This window comes from Nicotiana tabacum, chromosome 20 (assembly GCF_000715075.1).
Source record: "Nicotiana tabacum cultivar K326 chromosome 20, ASM71507v2, whole genome shotgun sequence".
In the NCBI taxonomy this organism is placed as follows: domain Eukaryota; kingdom Viridiplantae; phylum Streptophyta; class Magnoliopsida; order Solanales; family Solanaceae; genus Nicotiana; species Nicotiana tabacum.
In genome coordinates, this window is record NC_134099.1 from 2,555,436 (window position 1) to 2,577,555 (window position 22,120).

At 37.2% G+C, this 22,120-nt stretch overlaps 3 protein-coding genes across 7 annotated transcripts; all 3 read left to right on the forward strand.

Moving 5' to 3' along the window:
• The first annotated feature begins 118 nt into the window (after positions 1-118).
• Positions 119-9,755, forward strand: LOC107796112 (LEAF RUST 10 DISEASE-RESISTANCE LOCUS RECEPTOR-LIKE PROTEIN KINASE-like 1.1). Of its 4 annotated transcripts, none has more exons than XM_075240640.1 (3): positions 119-972; positions 1,688-1,788; positions 8,277-9,755. In XM_075240640.1, the coding sequence occupies exons 1-3, from the start codon at positions 249-251 to the stop codon at positions 8,295-8,297; spliced, it is 846 nt and encodes a 281-aa protein (XP_075096741.1). In that variant the 5' UTR covers positions 119-248; the 3' UTR covers positions 8,298-9,755. The 4 variants fall into 4 exon arrangements, with proteins under 4 accessions (XP_075096741.1, XP_075096740.1, XP_075096738.1 ...); XM_075240639.1 differs by having other exon boundaries at positions 8,290-9,755; XM_075240637.1 differs by lacking the exon at positions 8,277-9,755 and having other exon boundaries at positions 1,688-2,310.
• Positions 8,649-9,341, forward strand: LOC142174886 (rust resistance kinase Lr10-like). Its single transcript, XM_075241276.1, has one exon. It carries the CDS (start codon positions 8,649-8,651, stop codon positions 9,339-9,341), a length of 693 nt encoding a protein of 230 aa, XP_075097377.1.
• A 3,400-nt stretch (positions 9,756-13,155) lies between the features above and the next one.
• LOC107796115 (rust resistance kinase Lr10-like) lies at positions 13,156-17,040 on the forward strand. Of its 2 annotated transcripts, none has more exons than XM_016618848.2 (3): positions 13,156-14,670; positions 15,583-15,657; positions 15,861-17,040. In XM_016618848.2, the coding sequence occupies exons 1-3, from the start codon at positions 13,938-13,940 to the stop codon at positions 17,015-17,017; spliced, it is 1,965 nt and encodes a 654-aa protein (XP_016474334.1). In that variant the 5' UTR covers positions 13,156-13,937; the 3' UTR covers positions 17,018-17,040. The 2 variants fall into 2 exon arrangements, with proteins under 2 accessions (XP_016474334.1, XP_075097520.1); XM_075241419.1 differs by having other exon boundaries at positions 13,156-14,541.
• Positions 17,041-22,120: the final 5,080 nt, after the last annotated feature.

Genomic DNA, 22,120 nt, shown 5'->3' on the forward strand with positions numbered 1-22,120 from the left:
ATATCAAGTCAGCCTCTTCACTAGGCTTGACAATGAAGTCTAATTATTGATGGAAGACTTCCAAGTCTTTCCAGTGAAAAGTAAGTAATTTGAAAATTCCGTAACAGCACATAATATACGTTTCTGCCAACTTTTCCAAAGACACTGTACTTTTAAACACAAGTGTAGTTAACAACTGAGTTCATATCTAGTCTTCCTCTTCTTGAGATAGGAAACTGTTAATTGTTTGATCAGTAGGAGGATTCTATATGGATATCACTTCATTTGTAAGCTTCCTTCTATCTCTTCTTCTGATCTTAGTTCAGGCAAATGGCAGAAACGATTCTAGTTGTCCAAAGTCCTTTTCTTGTGGGAATCTTACTGACCTGAGCTTTCCTTTCTCTCTTTCCACACAACCTGATTGTGGAATAATCCCTATATCTGGTTGTGATGCTAAACCTTATCCCAGAATCCGTCTGCTTCCCGGAGGTGATTGGTACTATGCTTTAGAGAAGCAATATTCATCAATTTGGCTTGGGGACGCGGAGTTTCAAACGACATTGAATCAACACAAGTGCCAGGCTTTTAACAAAGATTTCTTCCTTCCAATCTCTCCTTCTGTTTCTTTCCCAATACTTAATACTTACAACTTCTTCAAATGCAACAGCACCAATAATAATACCCCGAACATTACCCAGAAGAAGAACAATCATTTTGCTGGTTATAAAATGTACAATGGCTGTAAAGGCTTCAGCATATACTACAAGCTTCCCGGAGATGATAATGTTAAAGACATTCCAGCAGACAATCTTCCTACCAACTGTTCACTTATCAGATTGCCATTTCACTCTGTATCGGGAGATGGTGATTTGTTTGACTTGTTAGGTCCCGAAATTCAAGTAGAATGGAAACTCTCTGAGGACTGTAACCGATGCCACTATGGTGGAGGTCAATGCCAGACTGATACAACCAACAAATTTTATTGTCAGGATGGTAAGACATTTCCATATAATACACTCCATTCTCAAATTAAAACATTTCTTAAGGCACTTTCTTATTCCATATCACAAATCCATAATATGTCATAAGTAGATAACATTATTCCATGTTTTTAAATAGTAGAAATAACACAGAAAATGTTCTAAGTCATGGGACTTGATATAGTCTGGTGAGCTGGAGCAAAAATTGACAAACCTCAGCTAGCTTACCTCATCTGCATTAGGATTCAATATGACTTTTGTTTTATAATTTTATTTGCTTCTTCCTGTGTCGGTATCTTTTCACCTTAGTTCAGGCCGCAGAATGGAGTCTATTTGTCCAAAACAATTTCACCAAGTAATGTGCTGCTTGTAAAATTGTGCTGAAGCTGAGGCTTTAATTATAACCTGCATGGGCACCCTAAGATTCAGCCACTTTTTGGAATGTATTTCAAGGCTACAAATTATCTCCCTCTTGAACAGTTCTAAGAAGATCAATGGTTTTTTAACTTTTTTCTGTTTATGAAATCTACAACAGGTGTAAAGGCTTCAACATTTACTACTATTATCTGGAATTCGCCATAACTGAAATAATTGACGATTTAAACTATCTAGTCTTGTGAACTAAAAGGAAACAACTAAAAAGAGAAGAGAAGGCAAGAGAAAGAAAACAAAACGATCCTTAACCAGAGGTGTTATTATTGTGAAACTTACAAGTGGTTGTCTTGCAGATCTCAGCATTCTGACAACAACAGGAACATCAAAAACAGGCCACCGTCGGAGAATCTGGCTCATACTAACCACAGGTACCTCATCTTCTTTTTTCTTCTCTGTAGCTGCCAAGAAAATTTCCTTACCTTCTTTCCCTTCGCTCTTTCGAACTTCTTATTCCTTTTCGAACATCCCATGCTTGCTTGGAGGTTGTCGCATTTGCAACCTTCTTGAACATCTTGTCATCCAAACCTTGATGGATGAGAGTGAGTGCCTTTTGATCTTTCTTATTTGTGGCTGCGGCATCTTCCGCTTCATCAACTCCAGACTCTACCGGTTCCCAAACATCATAGGCACCAAGCAAGGCCTTCATTCGAATACACCAATTCCCATAGTTCTCTTTTGTGAGCATAGGAACTTGGAATGGTGTTCCATTAGTGTTTGTCATCTTTTCTCCAAGTTTGGTTGTCTCTCAACACACCGGCTCTGATACCAAATGTTAGAAATTTTTGGGAGAGCAAGACAACTAAACAAACACTCAAAACTCACTATTAGAGAGGTGGAGGAAAGGATGATTTCTATTCAACTTCACTTGCCCCAAATGGCTAGTATACATGGGTATTTGTAGTAGAACTCCTACATGTATCTAGCCTAAACTTCATGTGTACATATTAATTAAGTCCACACATGTACACACTAGTCCATACATACCTACACTAGTTCACATAAGTTCACACAAATTCACACATGTCCACACCTCACTCTTTTCTAACTATATGTATGAAAACATTAAATTAATGTAAACAAATCTAAATAATGTGGACAAATGGAAACTGTTATAAATATATTATATTATGGATGTTCATTTAGTACTCCGTTGTAAATAAGTTTCCTGAAGAAGCTTATCCATATGGGACTCCACCGTAAATATGTTTATCTATTTAGTACTATATTGGAAATAAGCTTCCTGAAGAAGCTTATCACTTCGGTACCCGGTTATGGATAAACATTACCCCCAGTATAAGTTTATCCATACCGGGTATAATAGGCTTATCTTTTCAGTACCCAGTTATGGATAAACATTACCCCCGGTAAAAGATTATCCATACCGGGTATAATAAGCTTATCCATTCAGTACTCCGTTATGGATAAATATTGCTCTCAGTAGAAGATTATCCATATCTGGTATAGCAGCAGCTTACACAGCAGCTTGTAGCAGCTTACACAGCAGCTTGTAGTAGCAGCTTACACAGCAGCTTATAGTAGCTTACACTGCAGCTTGTAGTAGCAGCTTACACAGCAGCTTGTAGTAGCAGCTTACGGAGCAGCTTCCTTTCTTCTATAAATAGAAGAGATTTCAGTTCATTATGTACATCAGTTTGAATTCGAATAATATATCAGTTTCTCTATATACTTGTCTTTACTTTATAGTCTTTATTTTATAACACGTTATCAGCACGAAGCTCTACCATCTCGAGCAAATATTTTGAAAGTATCTGAGGTAAGAACTTTCTTTTCCTAAATAATGTCAAATCTTTCTAAACTTGAATTTGTAGCCCTGGATATATCGGGCAAAAGCTACATGTCTTGGGTACTTGATGCTGATATTCATCTTGATGCGATGGGTCTGGCAGACACCATCAAGGATAAAAACCAGGCATCAAACCAAGATCGTGCCAAAGCAATGATATTCCTACGCCATCACCTTGATGAGGGCCTGAAAATGGAATATCTCACTATTAAAGATCCAGTCATACTGTGGAATAATTTGAAAGATAGATATGACCACCTTAAGATGGTCGTTCTTCCACAGTCACGTTATGATTGGACTCATCTAAGGCTACAAGATTTTAAATCTATCAGTGAGTATAAATCTGCTATGTTCAGAATTATTTCCCAATTAAAATTATGTGGTGATAATATTACTGATCATGATATGTTGGAGAAAACTTTCACCACTTTTCATGCCTCGAATATGCTCCTGCAGCAGCAATATCGAGAGATGGGATTTAAAAAGTATTCTGAACTTATCTCACATCTTCTTATAGCAGAGCAACATAATGGGCTATTAATGAAAAATCATGAAAGCCGACCTATTGGTTCTTGTCCATTCCCTGAAGTGAATGAGACGAACTTCCACCAAGCTAAACGTGGAAGAGGTCGTGGCCCCAGTCGTGGTCATGGCCGTGGTCGGGGAAGAAACCCCAATCATGGTAATAATAATGCACCAAAGAAGCCTCCTCACCACCAGCAGTGGAAAAGGAAGGAACAAAAGCATGAAGCGGTGCAAGCGCCAAATGCAGAAAATGCATGCTATAGATGTGGAGGAAAAGGGCACTGGTCACGTACTTGTCGTACACCAAAGCATCTGGTTGAGCTTTATCAAGCCTCCCTGAAGAAGACAGAGAAAAATGCCGAAGCAAATTTTATTTCTGAAGATAATTTATACTCCATGCATTTGGATGTAGCTGATTACTTTGCACTCCCAGAAGGAGAAATAAGTCATGTAATCGGTAGTGAATCTGTAGAAATGTAAATATTTTAATTTGTGTTGTTTGTAATAAATAGTATGGTTATGTAATTATTGTACATAAATAAAAGTTATGTTTTGATAATGATATTTACTATAATATATCTTATTTATGTCATTTTAAAGAATATGGATAATATTATTAGATCAACTTAAACTCTAGCAGAGTTTGCAAGAAATATACAACCACCAGAAGTAGTTATATTTCATATATCTCATTGTAATTATATTTTGTTAACCACCAGAAGTGGTATATGTCTATGATCACCAGAAGTGATAATTTAGGCTTTCTATAGTTACAATTGAAGATAAGCTACATAAATATTCTCTATATTAAATGCACGCCTCGATTTGCTCCTGAAGTAGTAAATATTTTAAAAGAGGTTGAGGCATCACAATTTGATGTGATTAATGCGCATTCAGATAATTATGTTCGATTTCCTGAAGGATGAGAACTTTTGATAATATTAATCCATTCCCTGAAGTGAATGTGACAATACTAATAAGTCGGGTAAATATGAATGCGCTCTTGATGTGAATACATTACAATTCACCTCCAGAAGAGTTAATATAATTAAGAGAATATATACTCAATATTTCGTGTTTTAAATTTGCTCCTGAAGAAGTAACACAGTTGAAATTGCCTCCTGAAGTGGAAAAATATTATAAAGAAGAGTTTTCGTGTGCTTAAACAATTGTTTTACATTGTTTATTTGATTGTGATTTTCTCTCATGACACCAGCAGTGTCTGAGCAATATTTGATAGTATAAAATGTATCAATAACTCCTGAAGAGCTAAATGTTTGCCTAAAGAATACATGACACCAGTAGTGCCAGATAAATATTAGATTGTGGATAATAAATTAAGGCTCTCGAAGAGCTTATATACAAATATGTCATTCATATTATATGATTATGGTCAAAACATATGTTGTAGTAAACCTGAAGTTTACTAATACAAATGGCTATCATATTGAGACTACAAATGATTGGAAGATTGATTATCTTCATGTTTCCACAATCATAGGGGGTAAAATAATATGTATGTGAGAAGTTACCTGCCTTATTCTTTAATTTGTACTATATCATGTATCACAGTAAACCAGAAGTTTACTAAAGCAAAAGTTTATGCCATTCTGGTTTACTAAGAGATAACACATGACATGATAAACTTGAAGTTTTTATTTGCCATTTTTAAATGAGCTATTTGAGAATTCAGATAAGCATATACTAAAGAACTAGAAGATTCTTCAGGAATTCTCATGTGTTGCTTGTTCTCATAATGAATTGATTATACCAGTTAAAGTTGGGACTAAGACCCCTGATTCTGAAATATATAAAAGGTGAATATGGGCCCGTTCACCTATCATGTGAACCACTTATAGGTACATATATGAGATGGTTACATGTGTAATTATTGTCAACCTGCAGTTTGACATTTGGAATTGCTTTTCTCAATTAAGAGCATAATTTTCAGATTATGAAATCAAGACAGTTCATCTTGATAATGCTGGTTTATATCCAAGCTGGTTTAGCATTGAATACCTCCTATTAATGTCTAAACCATTGCTTATGAGAACAAAGCTTCATGTGTTGGTCCAAGATTTTTTAAATTGCATATAGCAGCACTTGTATGCATCATATCAACAATATATGATAAGTCCTCCCTTCACAATTGGTTTAGGATCAGAAACCAAATATTTTTACTATCTTTTGTTTCGTGGTATATGATTAATTTCTCTACCATAATACACAAAGATATGTTTCCCAAAGATGATTGGGGATATATGTTAGTTTTTCTAACATTTGGGGGATGGAATAAACAGTTGAAAAATATGCTATATGAAACGAATTATCATGATCCTCACTTAGAAGATAATTCAAGTCGAATGCCAGAAGCATTTGCTAATCCAAAATTAAATATCATATTTCAGCTGCAAATGCTCCTATTAAAATTAAAGTCCCTGAAGGATAGAGTTTACTGTACGCATGAAGCATGGTAGACCAATCGGTTCCAAAGGTAACAATCCTTAAAAAATAGTAGGAGCTAATGATCATAATGAGGAGGAAATATGCTCTAGAAGAGCCCACGACATAACATTTCATGAAACTCCCGGAAAAGTTCAGGTACCTGAAAATAAAGAAAGTGATGAGATCTCCACAAGTTATGTCACTTCGGAACTGACACAAAATGATCGTCGACGATACATTTAATACAATATAGTGCACAATATTGTAAACGATTGTGAGGATCGGACTAGCAGTCCAGACATTTGAAGATGTCGTACCATTTAGATACAAGTCTTAACCTATATGACTTATTTGGCTAAATCTATATGAAGATCCTTGAAGGATTGAAAATGCCCGAAGCATATAATTCAAAGTCTTGAGAAATGTACTCGATCAAATTATAAAGATCTTTGTACGATTTAAAGCAATCTGGGCGCTTGTGGTATAATCGCCTTAGTGAATATTTGCTGAAAGAAGGTTACATAAATTATGTTATTTGTCCATGTATTTTTATAAAGAAAATGTCATCAGACTTTATTACACTTGCTGTTTATGTTGGTGACATAAATTGGAACTCCAGAAGAGCTCCAAGAGGGTCTTAAAAATGCTTTTACATGGACAAAGTGTACCCATTAAGTACACCATTGGATATTCAATCACTTGAAGTGAATAAGGATCTGTTCCAACCTCTAGAAGAGGATGAAGAGCTCCTTGGTCCTGAAATACTCTATCTCGGTGTAGATGTTGCACTTATTTATCTTGCTAATGCTAACAAAAGTGGTGCAGATCGTATTGATAATGCAGATGCAGGTTATTTATCCGATACCCATAAAGTTCGATCTCAAACCGGCAAGCAGGGAGTGAATATGATTGAGATCAGTGATTCATTCGAGAAATATGTGGGTTGGAATGTGAGAAAAGACCCACAATTTTATACAAAAACAATGTTGCATGCATAGCCCAATTGAAGGGAAGATTTATAAAAGGAGATAGAACGAAGCACATTTCACCAAAATTATTCTACAAACACGATCTTCAGAAAAATGGTGACATTGATGTGCAACAAATCCGTTCAAGTGATAATCCAGCAGATTTATTCACTAAATCTTTGCCAACTTCAACTTTTGAGAAGATGGTATACAAGATTGGAATGCGGAGACTCAAATATTTGAAACAAGGTTTTCATCAGGGGGAGTAAAATACGCGATGCACTCTTTTTCCCTTACTAAGGTTTTTTCCCATGGGGTTTTCCTTATAAGGTTTTTAATGAGGCACCTAACAATGCGTATTACTAAATATGTGTACTCTTTTTCCTTCACTAGAATTTTTTTTTCCCACGTGGTTTTTCCTAGTGAGGTTTTAATGAGACACATGATCTTTTAATGAACATCCAAGGGGGAGTGTTATAAATATATTATATTATGGATGTTCATTTAGTACTCCGTTGTAAATAAGCTTCCTGAAGAAGCTTATCACTTCGGTACCCGGTTATGGATAAACATTACCCCCAGTATAAGTTTATCCATACCGGGTATAATAGGCTTATCTTTTCAGTACCCAGTTATGGATAAACATTACCCCGGTAAAAGATTATCCATACCGGGTATAATAAGTTTATCCATTCAGTACTCCGTTATGGATAAATATTGCTCTCAGTAGAAGATTATCCATATCTGGTATAGCAGCAGCTTACATAGCAGCTTGTAGCAGCTTACACAGCAGCTTGTAGTAGCAGCTTACACAGCAGCTTATAGTAGCTTACACTGCAGCTTGTAGTAGCAGCTTACACAGCAGCTTGTAGTAGCAGCTTACGGAGCAGCTTCCTTTCTTCTATAAATAGAAGAGATTTCAGTTCATTATGTACATCAGTTTGAATTCGAATAATATATCAGTTTCTCTATATACTTGTCTTTACTTTATAGTCTTTATTTTATAACACGTTATCAGCACGAAGCTCTACCATCTCGAGCAAATATTTTGAAAGTATCTGAGGTAAGAACTTTCTTTTCCTAAATAATGTCAAATCTTTCTAAACTTGAATTTGTAGCCCTGGATATATCGGGCAAAAGCTACATGTCTTAGGTGCTTGATGGTACAAGTACATCAGGTTTTGGGAATCTAATGCTGAGGATCACAAAAATATTGAAGCGTTTTTAAAGAACTATGGGTCATATACTCCAAAGAGATACAGCTATTCAGAGGTCAAAAGAATCACCAGTGGCTTCAAAAACAAACTAGGTCAAGGAGGATGTGGTTCTGTATACAAAGGGAGTCTGCATAATGGAAGTCACGTAGCTGTGAAGGTCCTGAATAGGCTAAAAGACAGTGGTGAAGAATTCATTAACGAGGTGGCAATTATTAGCAGGACATCACATGTTAACATCGTGAACCTTGTGGGATTTTGTTTCGAGGGTCGCAAGAGAGCACTCATTTATGAATTCATGTCAAATGGATCTCTTGAAAAGTTTATCTATGAGGAAAGATCCGACGGGGTTCGCCAATTGGGCTGGCCAATATTGTATAAAATTGCACTAGGCATTGCTCGAGGATTGGAGTACTTGCATCGTGGTTGTAATACTCGGATTTTGCATTTTGATATAAAGCCTCACAACATCCTGCTTGATGACGATTTTTGTCCTAAGATTTCTGACTTTGGTCTTGCCAAACTTTGTATGAAAAAGGAGAGCATTGTGTCAATGTTAGGTGCACGAGGGACTATGGGTTATATCGCTCCAGAAATTGTTTGCAGAAACTTGGGAGGTGTCTCTCACAAATCTGACGTCTATAGCTACGGAATGATGGTCCTAGAGATGGTTGGAGGAAGAAAAAATATTGATGTTGAAGTTGACCGTACAAGTGAAATCTACTTTCCACACTGGCTCTATGGACGAATTGAACTAGACGAAGAGCTTCAGTTAATTGGAATAATGAATGAAGAGGAGAAAGAATGTGCAAGAAAGATGGTGATGGTGAGTTTATGGTGCATACAAACTGATCCCTCGAATCGACCATCTATGACTAAGGCTGTAGAAATGTTAGAAGGGAACCTAGAGCTTTTGCAGATTCCTCCCAAGCCTTACTCATATTCTCCCTCAAGATCAGAGGTAGATTCATCAATAGTAGAATTGACCTAGTCTTTGTTTGTTGATCTTTATTTTTTGTAAGGAGGAACCCGCAACTGCTACAGTCTCTGCCACAACCTCTACCCTTTGGGTGAGCACTTTATATAAACCCCCTGTGCACGAGCCTGCAAACTACACAGGGGATGTAAGCCACACTAGGCAAGCCTTGTGCGATAGGCTCAACCCAGAAGGCATTGAGGGGAGACCGATCCCTGAACCAACTGGGCATCCCCGAATGGATATTTGTTTGTTGATCTGTCAGTTGTTTTTTGTTTAGTCTTATATTGTTGTGAACTTTTAGCAAAGGCTGGTACTATTGCCCCTATTTTTCTTCGACTGTTCAATTTATTACTCCCTCTATCCCGTTGTATGAGACACTTTCGTTTTTTAGTCTATCCCAATAAGAATGACACCTTTTAATATCTAGTACTTATTTAGTACTCTCTGCATTCCTATTTATGTGATGTTGTTTGACTGGGCATTGGGTTTAAGAAAGAAATTGGGATGCATGGAGTATTTTCTTCATGCATTTCTCCTTGAAGATGTTGGCAGGTCTAGCATCCGATATACTCAGATGTCCTCAAGTGTAGGAAGCTGCAAATTCATGTCTTTTTAATGACTGATCGCTAAAGGATAAGTTATTTGTCTCCAGGAATTCAAGAACTGTCGCATAGAAAATCAGAGTGTACATTCTCCTTATATGAATTTAAGGAGAATGTAATAGATAACAAGGATGTGATGAGGACCATTTATCACTTTCAGGAAGTAAAAGATCTGCGCAGGCTGGTCGGTAAACTTGCCTGTCAGGTCGCGCAACTTCCAACCGCTTATTAGGATATGCCTTCAGAATCTGCTCCTTAATCTCTTCCTAACTGCAAGAAATAACAGAGAAAGTGGAGAACAAATTAGATATTTATCTTTGGGTGGCAGATCCTGAGCCGAGGATCTATTGGAAACAGCCTCTCTATCCTCACAAGGTAGGGGTAACCGGGTAAGGTCTGCGTACACATTACCCTCCCCAAACCTCATGGTGTGGGATAATACTGGGTATGTTGTTGTTGTTGTATCTTTGGGTGGCAGAGTAGTACTAATAAACAGTGTTTGCATTCTTTGCCAACTTATGGATGTCTGTATTTCCTATTCCAGATAAGGTGACTAAGACCTTATACAGAATTAGAAGAACATTTCTGTGGAAAGGAAATAAAGATAAAAGAGCCTTTCACTTAGCTAACTCATGCATCATTGCCAAGTATGTCAACAATTTTCTCATAATTCTTTCTCATATCTGACTCATATCTTAGTTAAGGTGATTTACTAACATTGGCATCGGAGCAGGAAGGGGAGCATTGGCGTAACTAGTAAAGTTGCTGCCATGTGACCATGGTTCGAGGCGTGGAAACAGTCTCTTGCAAAAATGCAGGGTAAGGCTACATACAATGGACCCTTGTTGTCCGGCTTTTCCCAGTACCCGCACATAGCAGCAGCTCAATGCACCGGGCTGCCCTTTTTCTGGCATCAGAGCATACTATATGTCAGCCAATAATTTGAGTAGGTTCCATCAAATGAAGAACTGTGATAGAGACATGAAATGTACACAAAGAGGATTTATTTTGTACTTACGGATAGTGAAGGAAAATATGCTTGGGATCTCAATTGGTACTGCAGCTAATATAGTCTCAGACTTCAGTTCTTGCTGCTGCATGTTATTGCATTGTATGTCAAGAATGAGAAAGTGTGAGAGAGATAAAGACATATAGGGCAGCCCGATGCACTACGCACATGCTATGCATGGTTATGTGGAAGGTTAGATTCTACTTTTAGAGAGCGCTACCTAGTTGAAAGGCTTTATACATCTGCCATTTGTAGAGGCGGATGTAGTGTTTTGTTGGCAGGTTCAACTAAACCCATAACTTTCGATGCAAAGTAAAATTTTGTATGTATAAATTCATTAAAATTGCAAAAATAGTAGATATGAACCCATAACTTTAAAACTAATGGGTTCAATGCTAAAAATCTTAAAAGTTGAACCCATAGGATTTAAATCCTTGATACTCCTCTGGCCATTTGTACGTCAATGCATTTCTTTAGGCAAAGTCATGTTATTGCCTCTTTCCGGGTGATATGATGATGGCCCAAAACAATCAAATGCAGCCCGATGCACTAAGCTCCCATTATGTGGGGGTCCACGGGAGGCCGGACCACAAGGGTCTATTGTGCATCCTTATCTTACATTTCTGCAAGAGGCTATTTCTACGGCTCAAACACGTAACCTCCTGATCACATTGCAGCAACTTTACAGTTATGCCAAGGCTCCCCTTAAAACAATCAAAAGGAGCGAATTCCAGATATAGCTTTGAGGTATTTCCTGACTGACTCTGGTCTCTGTTGGATGAGTAATACTCTTTTAAGTTCACCATAACTAGGTCAACCTTAGCTAAATCTACCATCCACACACCAAGAGTGTCCATTAAACTTGTCTCAAGAAACTATCATCTTCCATATATATGTGTAGTGTGATCATGTTACAACATAACAAAGCTCAAACAACAACAACAATCCACTAGGATCCCACTAGTGGAGTCTGGGAGGGTAGAGTGTACACAGACCTTACCCCTTATCCTGGAGAGATAGAGAGGCTGTTTTCGGGAGACCCTCGGCTCAGAGACAATAGATCCGTAATAACAAAGCTCAAACAGAAAGGAAATGCTCACGTTTGATCAACTGATATGATCACGCACATTATCTTGCATACTGAAACATACAGAGGTGATATAGGACAGGTGGTAGCTGGTTGCGCTGCTCGATTTTGTACTGTATTCAATTGAAGCTCCAAGAATCAAGTACTCCAGTTGTCCCATTTGTTTGATTCTTTGCATTTTCAGAGCTAATATTAAATAATTATATTAAATTTAAATTAAAAAATAAAAATTCAACAAATATACTACAAGTTAGTCAATGTGTCATATCAAAAGAGAAAAGACTACCAGAAAGGGAAATATAACCATCATTTTGGATCAAAGAAAATATATTTTTATGGGTTGAATTTAAGCTATTGCTATAATGACTTCTACTTCCAACTTACATAGAAGTTCCTGATTTGGAAAATTCACTCAAAGTGTTTTGAATGCTTTTTTCTCTTAGTCTTGCCTTCTGAAAAATCCACTAACAACATTTTAGGTCAAATATATGGAAAAAGAATGAAGTCCTTAGACGCTGCCCATCACCTAAGAAAGATGGGTAAATGCAGAAAATAATTGGAAATTGCTAAGTCTTGCATTGGTTGAGGAAATGGGTTGTGGTGTTCACCTCGATTTACTATTTGTATATGTTATTATGTTATTATATAAATAAAGATATCTTGTATTAATTATAATTAAATTAAGAATTTGAATTCTAATTACTAATTAATACTTAGAAATTAGATAGTATTTAGCAGGTAAATTAACACCCCAGGTCGTGAAAGAATCGTTGTATGTCGGCTCCCCTGTCATCAGGTCTCCAACTTCCTTGACCTTCCAGCACTGGGCAGACGTCAGCCCCGTACATGATCGTAATATCTTCACATGGTATTAGAGTCAGACTCGTTGATCCCTATTGTTGTGTTTGTCAATGTCAGGCCACCGTTACTCACGCATTAAGTCCTGAGTGTGTGGGGGAGACTTTTGCAATGTCAAGTCTGAGTTGTACAATTCTTGATCATCCATTTCTTTACCAGGATTTACTCTTTCTACTAGCTCTTCAATGATTCAATTACACAGAAAACAAATGATTTATTCTTCTTATCTTACTCTCTTTCCAAAAACACACAATTGTTATCCCTCATTCAAACCCGGGTATGTGAGTAAGAGCAAATGTTAAATTCATTTTGCAAATTAAGGACTCTGAAGGGGAGCCTTGGGTGACAGGATAAGACTATGTACAATAGAACTTTGTGGTCCGGCCTTTCCCGACCCCGTGCATAGCGGGAACTTAGTGCACCGGGGTTGCCCTTTACCCAAATTAAGAACTCTGAATCTTGGGCATTAACCTTTATGTAGGTGACATTCTCTGTTTTGTACAGTATCCAATTGAAGTTCCAAGAATCAAGACCCTCCTTCATCCCAATTAGCTTGTAACTTAATTTATTGAGTCTGATTAGCTATAAAAGGGCAACCCGGTGCACTAAGCTCCCGTTATGTGTGGAGTCCGGGGAGAGGTCGGACCACAAGGGTCTATTGTACGCAGTCTTACCCGGCATTTCTGCAAAAGGCTGTTTCTCTTGAATCCGGGACCTCCTGATCACATGACAGCAACTTTACCTGTTACTCCAAGGCTCCCGTATTAGCTATATAAGTTGCAATTTATCTTACATTAAGTAAAAGGAATATCAAAACAGTCTCTTCATAAGACTTGACAATGAAGACTAATTATTGCTGCAAGACTTTAAGTCTTTCCATTAACAAGAAGGTGCTTTGAAAATTCACCTCACAGCACTTAATATACATTTATCACAATTTCTCCAACTCCACTAACAACTAAAAGCAGTGAACAACTGAGTTCATATCTTGTCTTCATTTTCTTGAGCTGGGAATTTGTTTGTTTGATCAGTGGCTAGTGGGAGGATTTACTATGACTTTCACTTCTTTTGTATGCTTTATTCTGATCTGTTACTTAGTTCAGACAAAAGGCAGAAGTGATTCATCTTGTCCAAAGTCATTTTCATGTGGAAATCTTACTGACCTGAGCTTTCCATTCACTCTTTCCACACAATCTGACTGTGGATTTCTGTCCATATCTGGTTGTGATGCTAAACCATTTCCAAGAATCCAACTGCTTCCTGGAGGAGATTGGTATTATGCTTTAGGAAAGCCGTATAATTATACAGTTTGGCTTCGGGACACCAAACTTGAAGCAACATTGAGGCAACACGAATGCCAGGTTTTCGACGAAAATTTCTCCCTTACAAACTCTCCTTATATTTCTTTCAATATACTTAACCTTCACAACTTCTTCAAATGCAACAAGAGTAGTAATAATACCTTAAACGTTACGCTGAAAAGGAAAGATCATTTTACTGGTTATGAAATGTACGACGGATGTGATGCCTTCAGCATATATTACAAGCTTCATGGAGATGATGATGATGATGATGATGATCGCGACATTTCAGCAGGCAATCTTACTGCTGCTTGTTCACTTGTCAGATTGCCAATTGTATCAGTATCAAATAATGGTAATGTTTTCACAATGTTAAGTCCTGAATTTCAAGTAGAATGGAAACTGTCTGATGAGTGTTATGGCTGTCACTATAGTGGAGGTCAATGCCAGACTGATATTACCAACAAATTTCTTTGTCACACAGGTAGACATCTCCATTTTCAAGGTCAAGTTAACATTTCTTAAGGCCTTTTTCTGTTCCATATAAACAAATCCATAATATGTCATAACACTATCCCTGTATTAGGAAGGTGTGGAGGTCGAAGATTAGGATAGTAGGTTAGATAGTCTAGATTATTTATATCGGTAGTGTTAGTACGTACTCTCGTATTTGGTTGGCAGTAGGATTATTTGAATACTTGTCGTTTCTTTTTTTGTGCATTTCGATCATCTTACAATCTTGTTATATATGCTGCTTTTACATGGTTTTTCGGTATTGTCCCGTTTTGTTTTCTTGTTATTATTGGGGTACCTATGCTTGCCTGAGCCGAGGGGGAAACAATCTCTCTACCTCCATAAGGTAGGGGTAAGGTCTGCGTACACACTACCCTCCCCAGACCTCATTACAAGAGAGGTCTGGGGAGGGTAGTGTGTACGCAGACCTTACTCCTATCTTTAAAAAGGCAGAGAGGTTATTTCCGGTGGACTATCGGCTTAGGAATGATAAAAGGAAGGGCAACAACAAGCAAACCAATTAGAAAACCGAAACGAAAATACAAAACTAACACTAGGTAATGCAATCAAGCGAAAGCAACAACAAGTAATAACAGAAGTCAAGGAGTATGAAAATATACAAATGACACTAATGTACTAAAGCTACTGTTACAAACAAGGACAAGCTCGGCTACCTATACAAAGCCATATACCAAAAGAGTAGAGAACCTACATCGAAATATGATTCAATGCTTCAACCACTGTATTTGGATCAAACATACTTCCAGACTTCAAACTATCTCTTTTCCTATTAAATGTTCATTCTCTTTCGATCATTAATTGACTTTTCGCTTAACCAGACAGAAGTTTAATAATCTGAAACTCACAAGTGTTAGTATTGCAGATGTTAGCAACAAAACAGCAGCAGGTACATCAAAAAGGGGTCATCTCCGGACACCCTGGTTCATTGTAGCCACAGGTAACTCGTCTTCTTTTTTCTTCTCTCGAAGAGTGACCGCGACATTTTCTCAGAGACCTTTTTCTCCCTTTCTCCCTTTTGCTGTTTTGAATCTTTTTTCTTTTGAACATGTCTATAACACAGACTATTTCCCAAAGAGTGCTTAAGGAGTTTATGAATGAATCTATATTATCTTATGGTCATGAGTTCATTTTTGTCCACAGGTACATTCTTCTCTTGTATTGGACTGTTGGTTTTACTCTTCTACTTCAGGGAAAAGATTTTGTGGTACAAATACCTAAGATTTTGGGATTCTAATGCTGAGGATCACCGAAATATTGAAGCATTTCTAATGAATTATGGGTTATATGCTCCAAAAAGATACAGCTATTCAGAAGTCAAAAGAATCACCAGTCACTTCAAAAACAAATTAGGCCAAGGAGGATGTGGTAATGTATACAAAGGAAGATTGCATAATGGGAAGCATGTGGCAGTGAAGCTTGCAAATCGAAAAGGCACTAGTGGTGAAGAATTCATTAACGAGGTTGCAAGTATTAGCAAGACATCACATGTTAACATCGTGAGCCTTGTGGGATTTTGTTTTGAGGGTCGCAGAAGAGCTCTCATTTATGAATTCATGCCAAATGGATCTCTTGAAAAGTTTATCTATGAGGAAAGATCCAACAGAGTTCGCCAATTGAGTTGGCCAATATTATACAAAATTGCACGAGGCATTGCTCGTGGATTGGAGTACTTGCATCGTGGTTGTACCACTCGGATTTTGCATTTTGATATAAAGCCTCACAACATCCTACTTGATGACGATTTTTGTCCTAAGATTTCTGACTTTGGTCTAGCCAAACTTTGCATGAAAAAGGAGAGTGTCGTGTCAATGTTAGGTGCACGAGGGACTATTGGTTATATAGCTCCAGAAATTGTTTGCAGAAACTTGGGAGGTGTCTCTCATAAGTCTGATGTCTATAGCTACGGAATGATGGTCCTAGAGATGGTTGGAGGAAGAAAAAATGTTGATGTTGAAGTTGACCGTACAAGTGAAATCTACTTCCCACATTGGCTCTATCGGCGAATTGAACTAGACGAAGAGCTCCAACTAATCGGGATAATGAATGATTCGGAGAAAGAATGTGCAAGAAAGATGGTGTTAGTGAGTTTATGGTGCATACAGACTGATCCCTCGAATCGACCATCGATGAGCAAAGTTGTGGAAATGTTAGAAGGAAACCAAGACTACTCTTTGCAAATACCTCCCAAGCCTTACCTATATCCTGCCTCAAGATCAGAGGTAAAATCATCAGTAGTAGTAGAACCGGCCCAAGCTTTATTTGTTGATATGTCAGCTAATATTTTGTATGAAATTTAAGTAAAAGTTGATAGTGTCTTTGACTTTGATGTACAATATGTCCTGTTGTTTATGTACTTTGATTCAATACCAGCTTGATGCTGTTTATAACTAAAAACTTCAACTTTCAAATAAAAACTTAAGCTTTTAGATGAGAAAATCACATGATTCTACAAATCGTTAGTCGTTCTAAATTACATAGTTATGTAGTACCCTATGGAAATACTTTGACGATTTAGGATCATCTCATGCAAATGATGTAAAGTCTACTGCATAGTGCCATTAAGAAGATCTAAGAACTGATTGATCAAGAAGCAAGTCTTCACAGATCACAAAATTATAAGGACAATTCAACCCCCTCCCTAGAATAATTAATAGGGCAAATATCACTTTTAACCCGCGGTCGAAACTATTTACATCTGGTAGCCAAAAAAGTGTGTGTGTATATATACACACACGCACATATATATATACATATACATATATATATATATATAAACATAAATTTTCGGCTATTATTTTGAGAGCAGCTATACAATGCCATTTTTCCTAATAAATAAATATGAAAAGGACAACTAGGTGATTTGTTTTCATCTACTAAGTCTTGGTGAATAGAGTTACCCGATACTTGTGCCGACCGGAAGTAACAGATACCTGATGGAATAATCGAGGTGTGCACAAGCAGGCCACGACACCACTGTTATAAAAAAAAAAAAAAAAGGACAAAATATTCTATTTGGATGAATTCATCTGCAATTTGTAGCAGAGATAGTGTTCACAATGGCTATGATCCCCTTTTCGACTTTCATTGATCTTTGTTAGGAGTTGTTATCTAGGACTTCCAATTTTAGTTCTCTTCCAATGTAAGATCATCATGCTAAACAGAAAATAAAGGGTAGTTTACCTTGAAACCAGCTGTGAAGTTTCAGACTTTCGAGCTAGTTAAATGTAAGAAGATATTTAGTTAATTGATTGTCTTTACTCGAGATGCTAAGATATAACACATGAGATTGGTGGATAAAATTGGGAAGTGTTATGAAATACATATTATATGGATGTCCACTAATCAAATATAACTCCTATTACTGTTCTCCATTATGTAGATGATCCCCCTACTTTTTACGATTATAGTTGTAACTCCCACACCTCCGTAACTTACCCATGATCTTCCCCCATATTTTCAATAGTTAATATCATGTTCATGACATCCATTTGTATTACCTCAATGTCATTCCTATAAATATAGGGTTTGGGCATTACATTTTACACACTTGGAAAACACTTGAATACATGTAAGAAATAAGAATCTCTTATCTCTTTCTCCTTACATTCTTATCTATTTTCTTGTTTTATATTGTTACTTTAAGCTAAGTTTCTTAACATGAAATTTTATTGTCCTGTATTTTTAAATCAAACACTATATTATAGAAATCCTTCAAAAATACCCTTATGAGGCATAATTTTATTTTCTTGCAATAATTTAATATGGAAAATATATCTCATAAGGAGTGTAAGTATAGAATTATTATAGTATATGGGGGTATAAGATTTTTATTTTAAAATACAAAGGATATTAAAAAATTAAATCAAATTACAAGGGTATTTAGTGTAATTAACCTTCTTTTCTATTTATATGGGTCTTTTGATTTGGTGTTATTTGACTAAATTGGTGATTAGGGATTGTATGTGTTTGGTATTTGGAAGCTTTATTTCAAATTTGAGATCATTTGGACCAGATTTTTGTGTGATTTGATCGAAATTGAAGTTGCAAATTTAAAAAATATTTTATTAAAATAACCCAAGAAAGTATATCAATCAAATAGACGTCAAAACAACTTGGAGTAAACATAGTTTCAACTCTACCAACCCGATATAAAAATCCCTGAAGAGAAAAACTATGACAATTGGATAGACTTTGATGAACAACTTAATAGGTAGAGTTAATAATAAAATCAACTCTACCAATTCGGTAGAAAAATCCTGAAGAGCAAAAGTATGACAATTGGGTGGACTTCGATGAACAACTTAAGCCGGTAAATCCTTGAAGAGTTGTGTGTGGGTTTGGGGGTTATTTTTTGAATACCATCAATTTTTGTCACGACTCGAATTTTCCACCGTCGGGACCGTGATGGCGCCTAACATCACACTCGTTAGGCAAGCCAACGTTAGAATGTTAATCACCTTTTTTCTTTACATTTTTTAAAGTTAAAATTAATAAAGCTAAATCAAACAGAAATAAACGCGGAAGTATATATTAAACTGGTTATCTATATACTAATAACAACTCCGAAACTGTTACCACCCAGAAACTGGTGTCACAATCCACGAACATATTAAGAATATCTACAAGTATTAGTCTAGAAGAAAAGTACATCCGTCTCGAAAGAAGATAAAACATGAAAGTAGAGACATAGGAGGGGACGCCAGGGCCTGCGGACGCCTGCGGGACTACCTTGGGTCTCCTAGGTGAATGCTTGCGACGGACCTCTCGATCATCCACAACCAGCTCCAAAATCTGCACAGAAAGTGCAGAGTGCGGTATCAGTACAACCAACCCCATGTACTGGTAAGTGTCGAGCCTAACCTCGATGAGGTAGTGACAGGCTAAGGCGGGGCATTAATAATATAACTTGCATATAGTTTATAATAAAGCAAAAAAGGAAATACGGAAAGAAATGGTACAGTAACTTGCAACAAAATAAATACGGAACTCAATTGTTTTGCCAGTACTCAGTTATAACCAATCCTTAAGAGAGTTACAACGCTACAGAATAAAATCACAGCAGAGGAAGATTACATATTATCAGTAACAATATGAACATTCACCCTTATTACTCCATATCATCAGTATATGAACATTCACCCTTATTACTCATGTTGCACCGTGCAACCCGATCCCACCTATCTACCCTTATTACTCCTTAATATATCACCCTTATTCCTCATGTTGCGGCGTGCAACCCGATCCCACCTATCCACCCTTATTACTCCTGTTGCGGCACGCAACGCCATCCCACCAGACAATCATATTTCACCCTTATTCCTCCTGTTGGGGCGTATAACCTGATCCCATCATATCAGTACAATCACATAATACGAATAGAAATTTCACAGTTTAGTTTAAAAACCCTCCACAATAAAGCTTCCTACCAAATCAACAGAAGGTTATACAATTATGGAACTTCACTCCGTAAGTACTATACAACGAGACCAACCAAAATATACTATGAAATACGGGTAAACCAGCTTAAACCAATAATATAACACAATGAAAATACGGAATAACGAATACCTTCAATAGATAAAACAACATCTAACAGGAAGCAGTTAGACATGTAAGCACCAATAAGCATGAAGCAACTAAGACATGAAGACAATATATTGGGAACGGGGAAGGGAACAAGCTAAGCAAATAATTTGATGGCACATAGGTACTCGTCACCACAACTATACGACACGCACATAGAATTTCACATAACAATCAAGTCGAGGATCCCTAATCCCTCGAGTCAAAGTTAGACCAAACACTTACCTCGATCCATAGGCCAACTCAAATATCAATTATCGCTTTTCCTCTAGTTTCCACCTCCGAACCACTCGTATCTAGTCATAATTAACTTAATAACATCAATTATTGTTAAAGAAATCAATTTCAATACACAATTATAGATTTTCCAATATTTTTCCCAGAAAGTCAATAACCGACTCGGGCCTGCTTGGTCAAAACTTGAGGTTCGGACCAAAACACATTCACCCATTCCCCCACGAGCCCAAATATGTAATTAGTTTCAGAATCCGACCCCAAATCGAGTTCTAAATTCCCAAATTTGCAAAATCTCCAAATTTTCCAAAAATCCCTAATTCTACCATGAAATAACAAGATTTAGGGCTAGAAATCTTAATGGGTGTTGATGGAAATTGAAGGAAATGAGTTTAAGAACACCAACCTATGATTTGGTGTTGAAATCCCACTTCAAAATCGCTCCTAGGTCGAGTTCTAGGGAAAGAGTTATGAAATTTTTGAAGAAATCCTGTGTTAGTTCTGTTTTAAAATCACTGGACAGGCGTTAATCGTGTTCGCGAGAGGCCTGTCGCTATCGCGAAGCTTTGGTCCTATTGGCCTATGCGTTCACGAAGGCATACTCCCCCCCAGCCTCCGCGTTCGTGATCCAAGTGTCGCATTCATGATAAGTTACATTCCCCTCCCCCAGGTCCCATGTTTCGCGTTCGCGACCAGCCCTTCGCGTTCACGTAGAAGAACCTCCCCCTGACAATATTACTCTTCGCGTTCACGTGAGAAGCTTCGCGAACGCGAAGAAGGAAACCAATAAGTGTTGAAGCTGCAGAAAAACTAGAATTTCCTAAGTCCCAAACATCCCGAAGCCTATCCGAAACTCACCCGAGCCCTCGGGGCTCCAAATCAAACATGTATACAAGTATAAAAATATCATACAGACATGCTCGTACGACCAAATCGCCAAAATAACACCTAGAACTATGAATTTAGCACCAAATTTTATGAAATTTTCAAGAAAGTTTCAAAACTTCTATTTTCTCAACCCAAGGTCCGAATCACGTCAAATAAATCCAGGTTCTCACCAAATTTCACAAATAGGATACAAATATCATAACGGACCTATACCGGGGCTCCGGAACCATAATACGGGCCCGGTATCAACAAGATCAATTATTAACCAAATTCTTAAAACCTTTATAATTTCAGTTTTATAATTTTCATCAAAAAATCATTTCTTGGGTTAGAGACCTCGGAATTCGATTCCGAGCATACGCCCAGGTCCTATATTTTACTATGGACCTACGGGGAGTGTCAAAACAGGGTTCTGGGTCCATTTATCCAAAACGTTGACCGAAGTCAACTAAAATTAACTTTTTAGGCCAAAATTGTTATTTCATAAATTTTCCAAATAAAGGCTTTCCGGAATCACGCCCGTACTGCACACGCAAATCAAAGTGAGCTATAATGAGGTTTTTAAGGCCTCAAAATACGGATTCGAGTTCTAAAACAGAGGATGACCCTTTGGGTCATCACATTCTTTACCTCTAAAACAACCGTTCGTCCTCAAACGGACATAAAAAAGTACCTGAGCCGGTGAAAAGATGGGG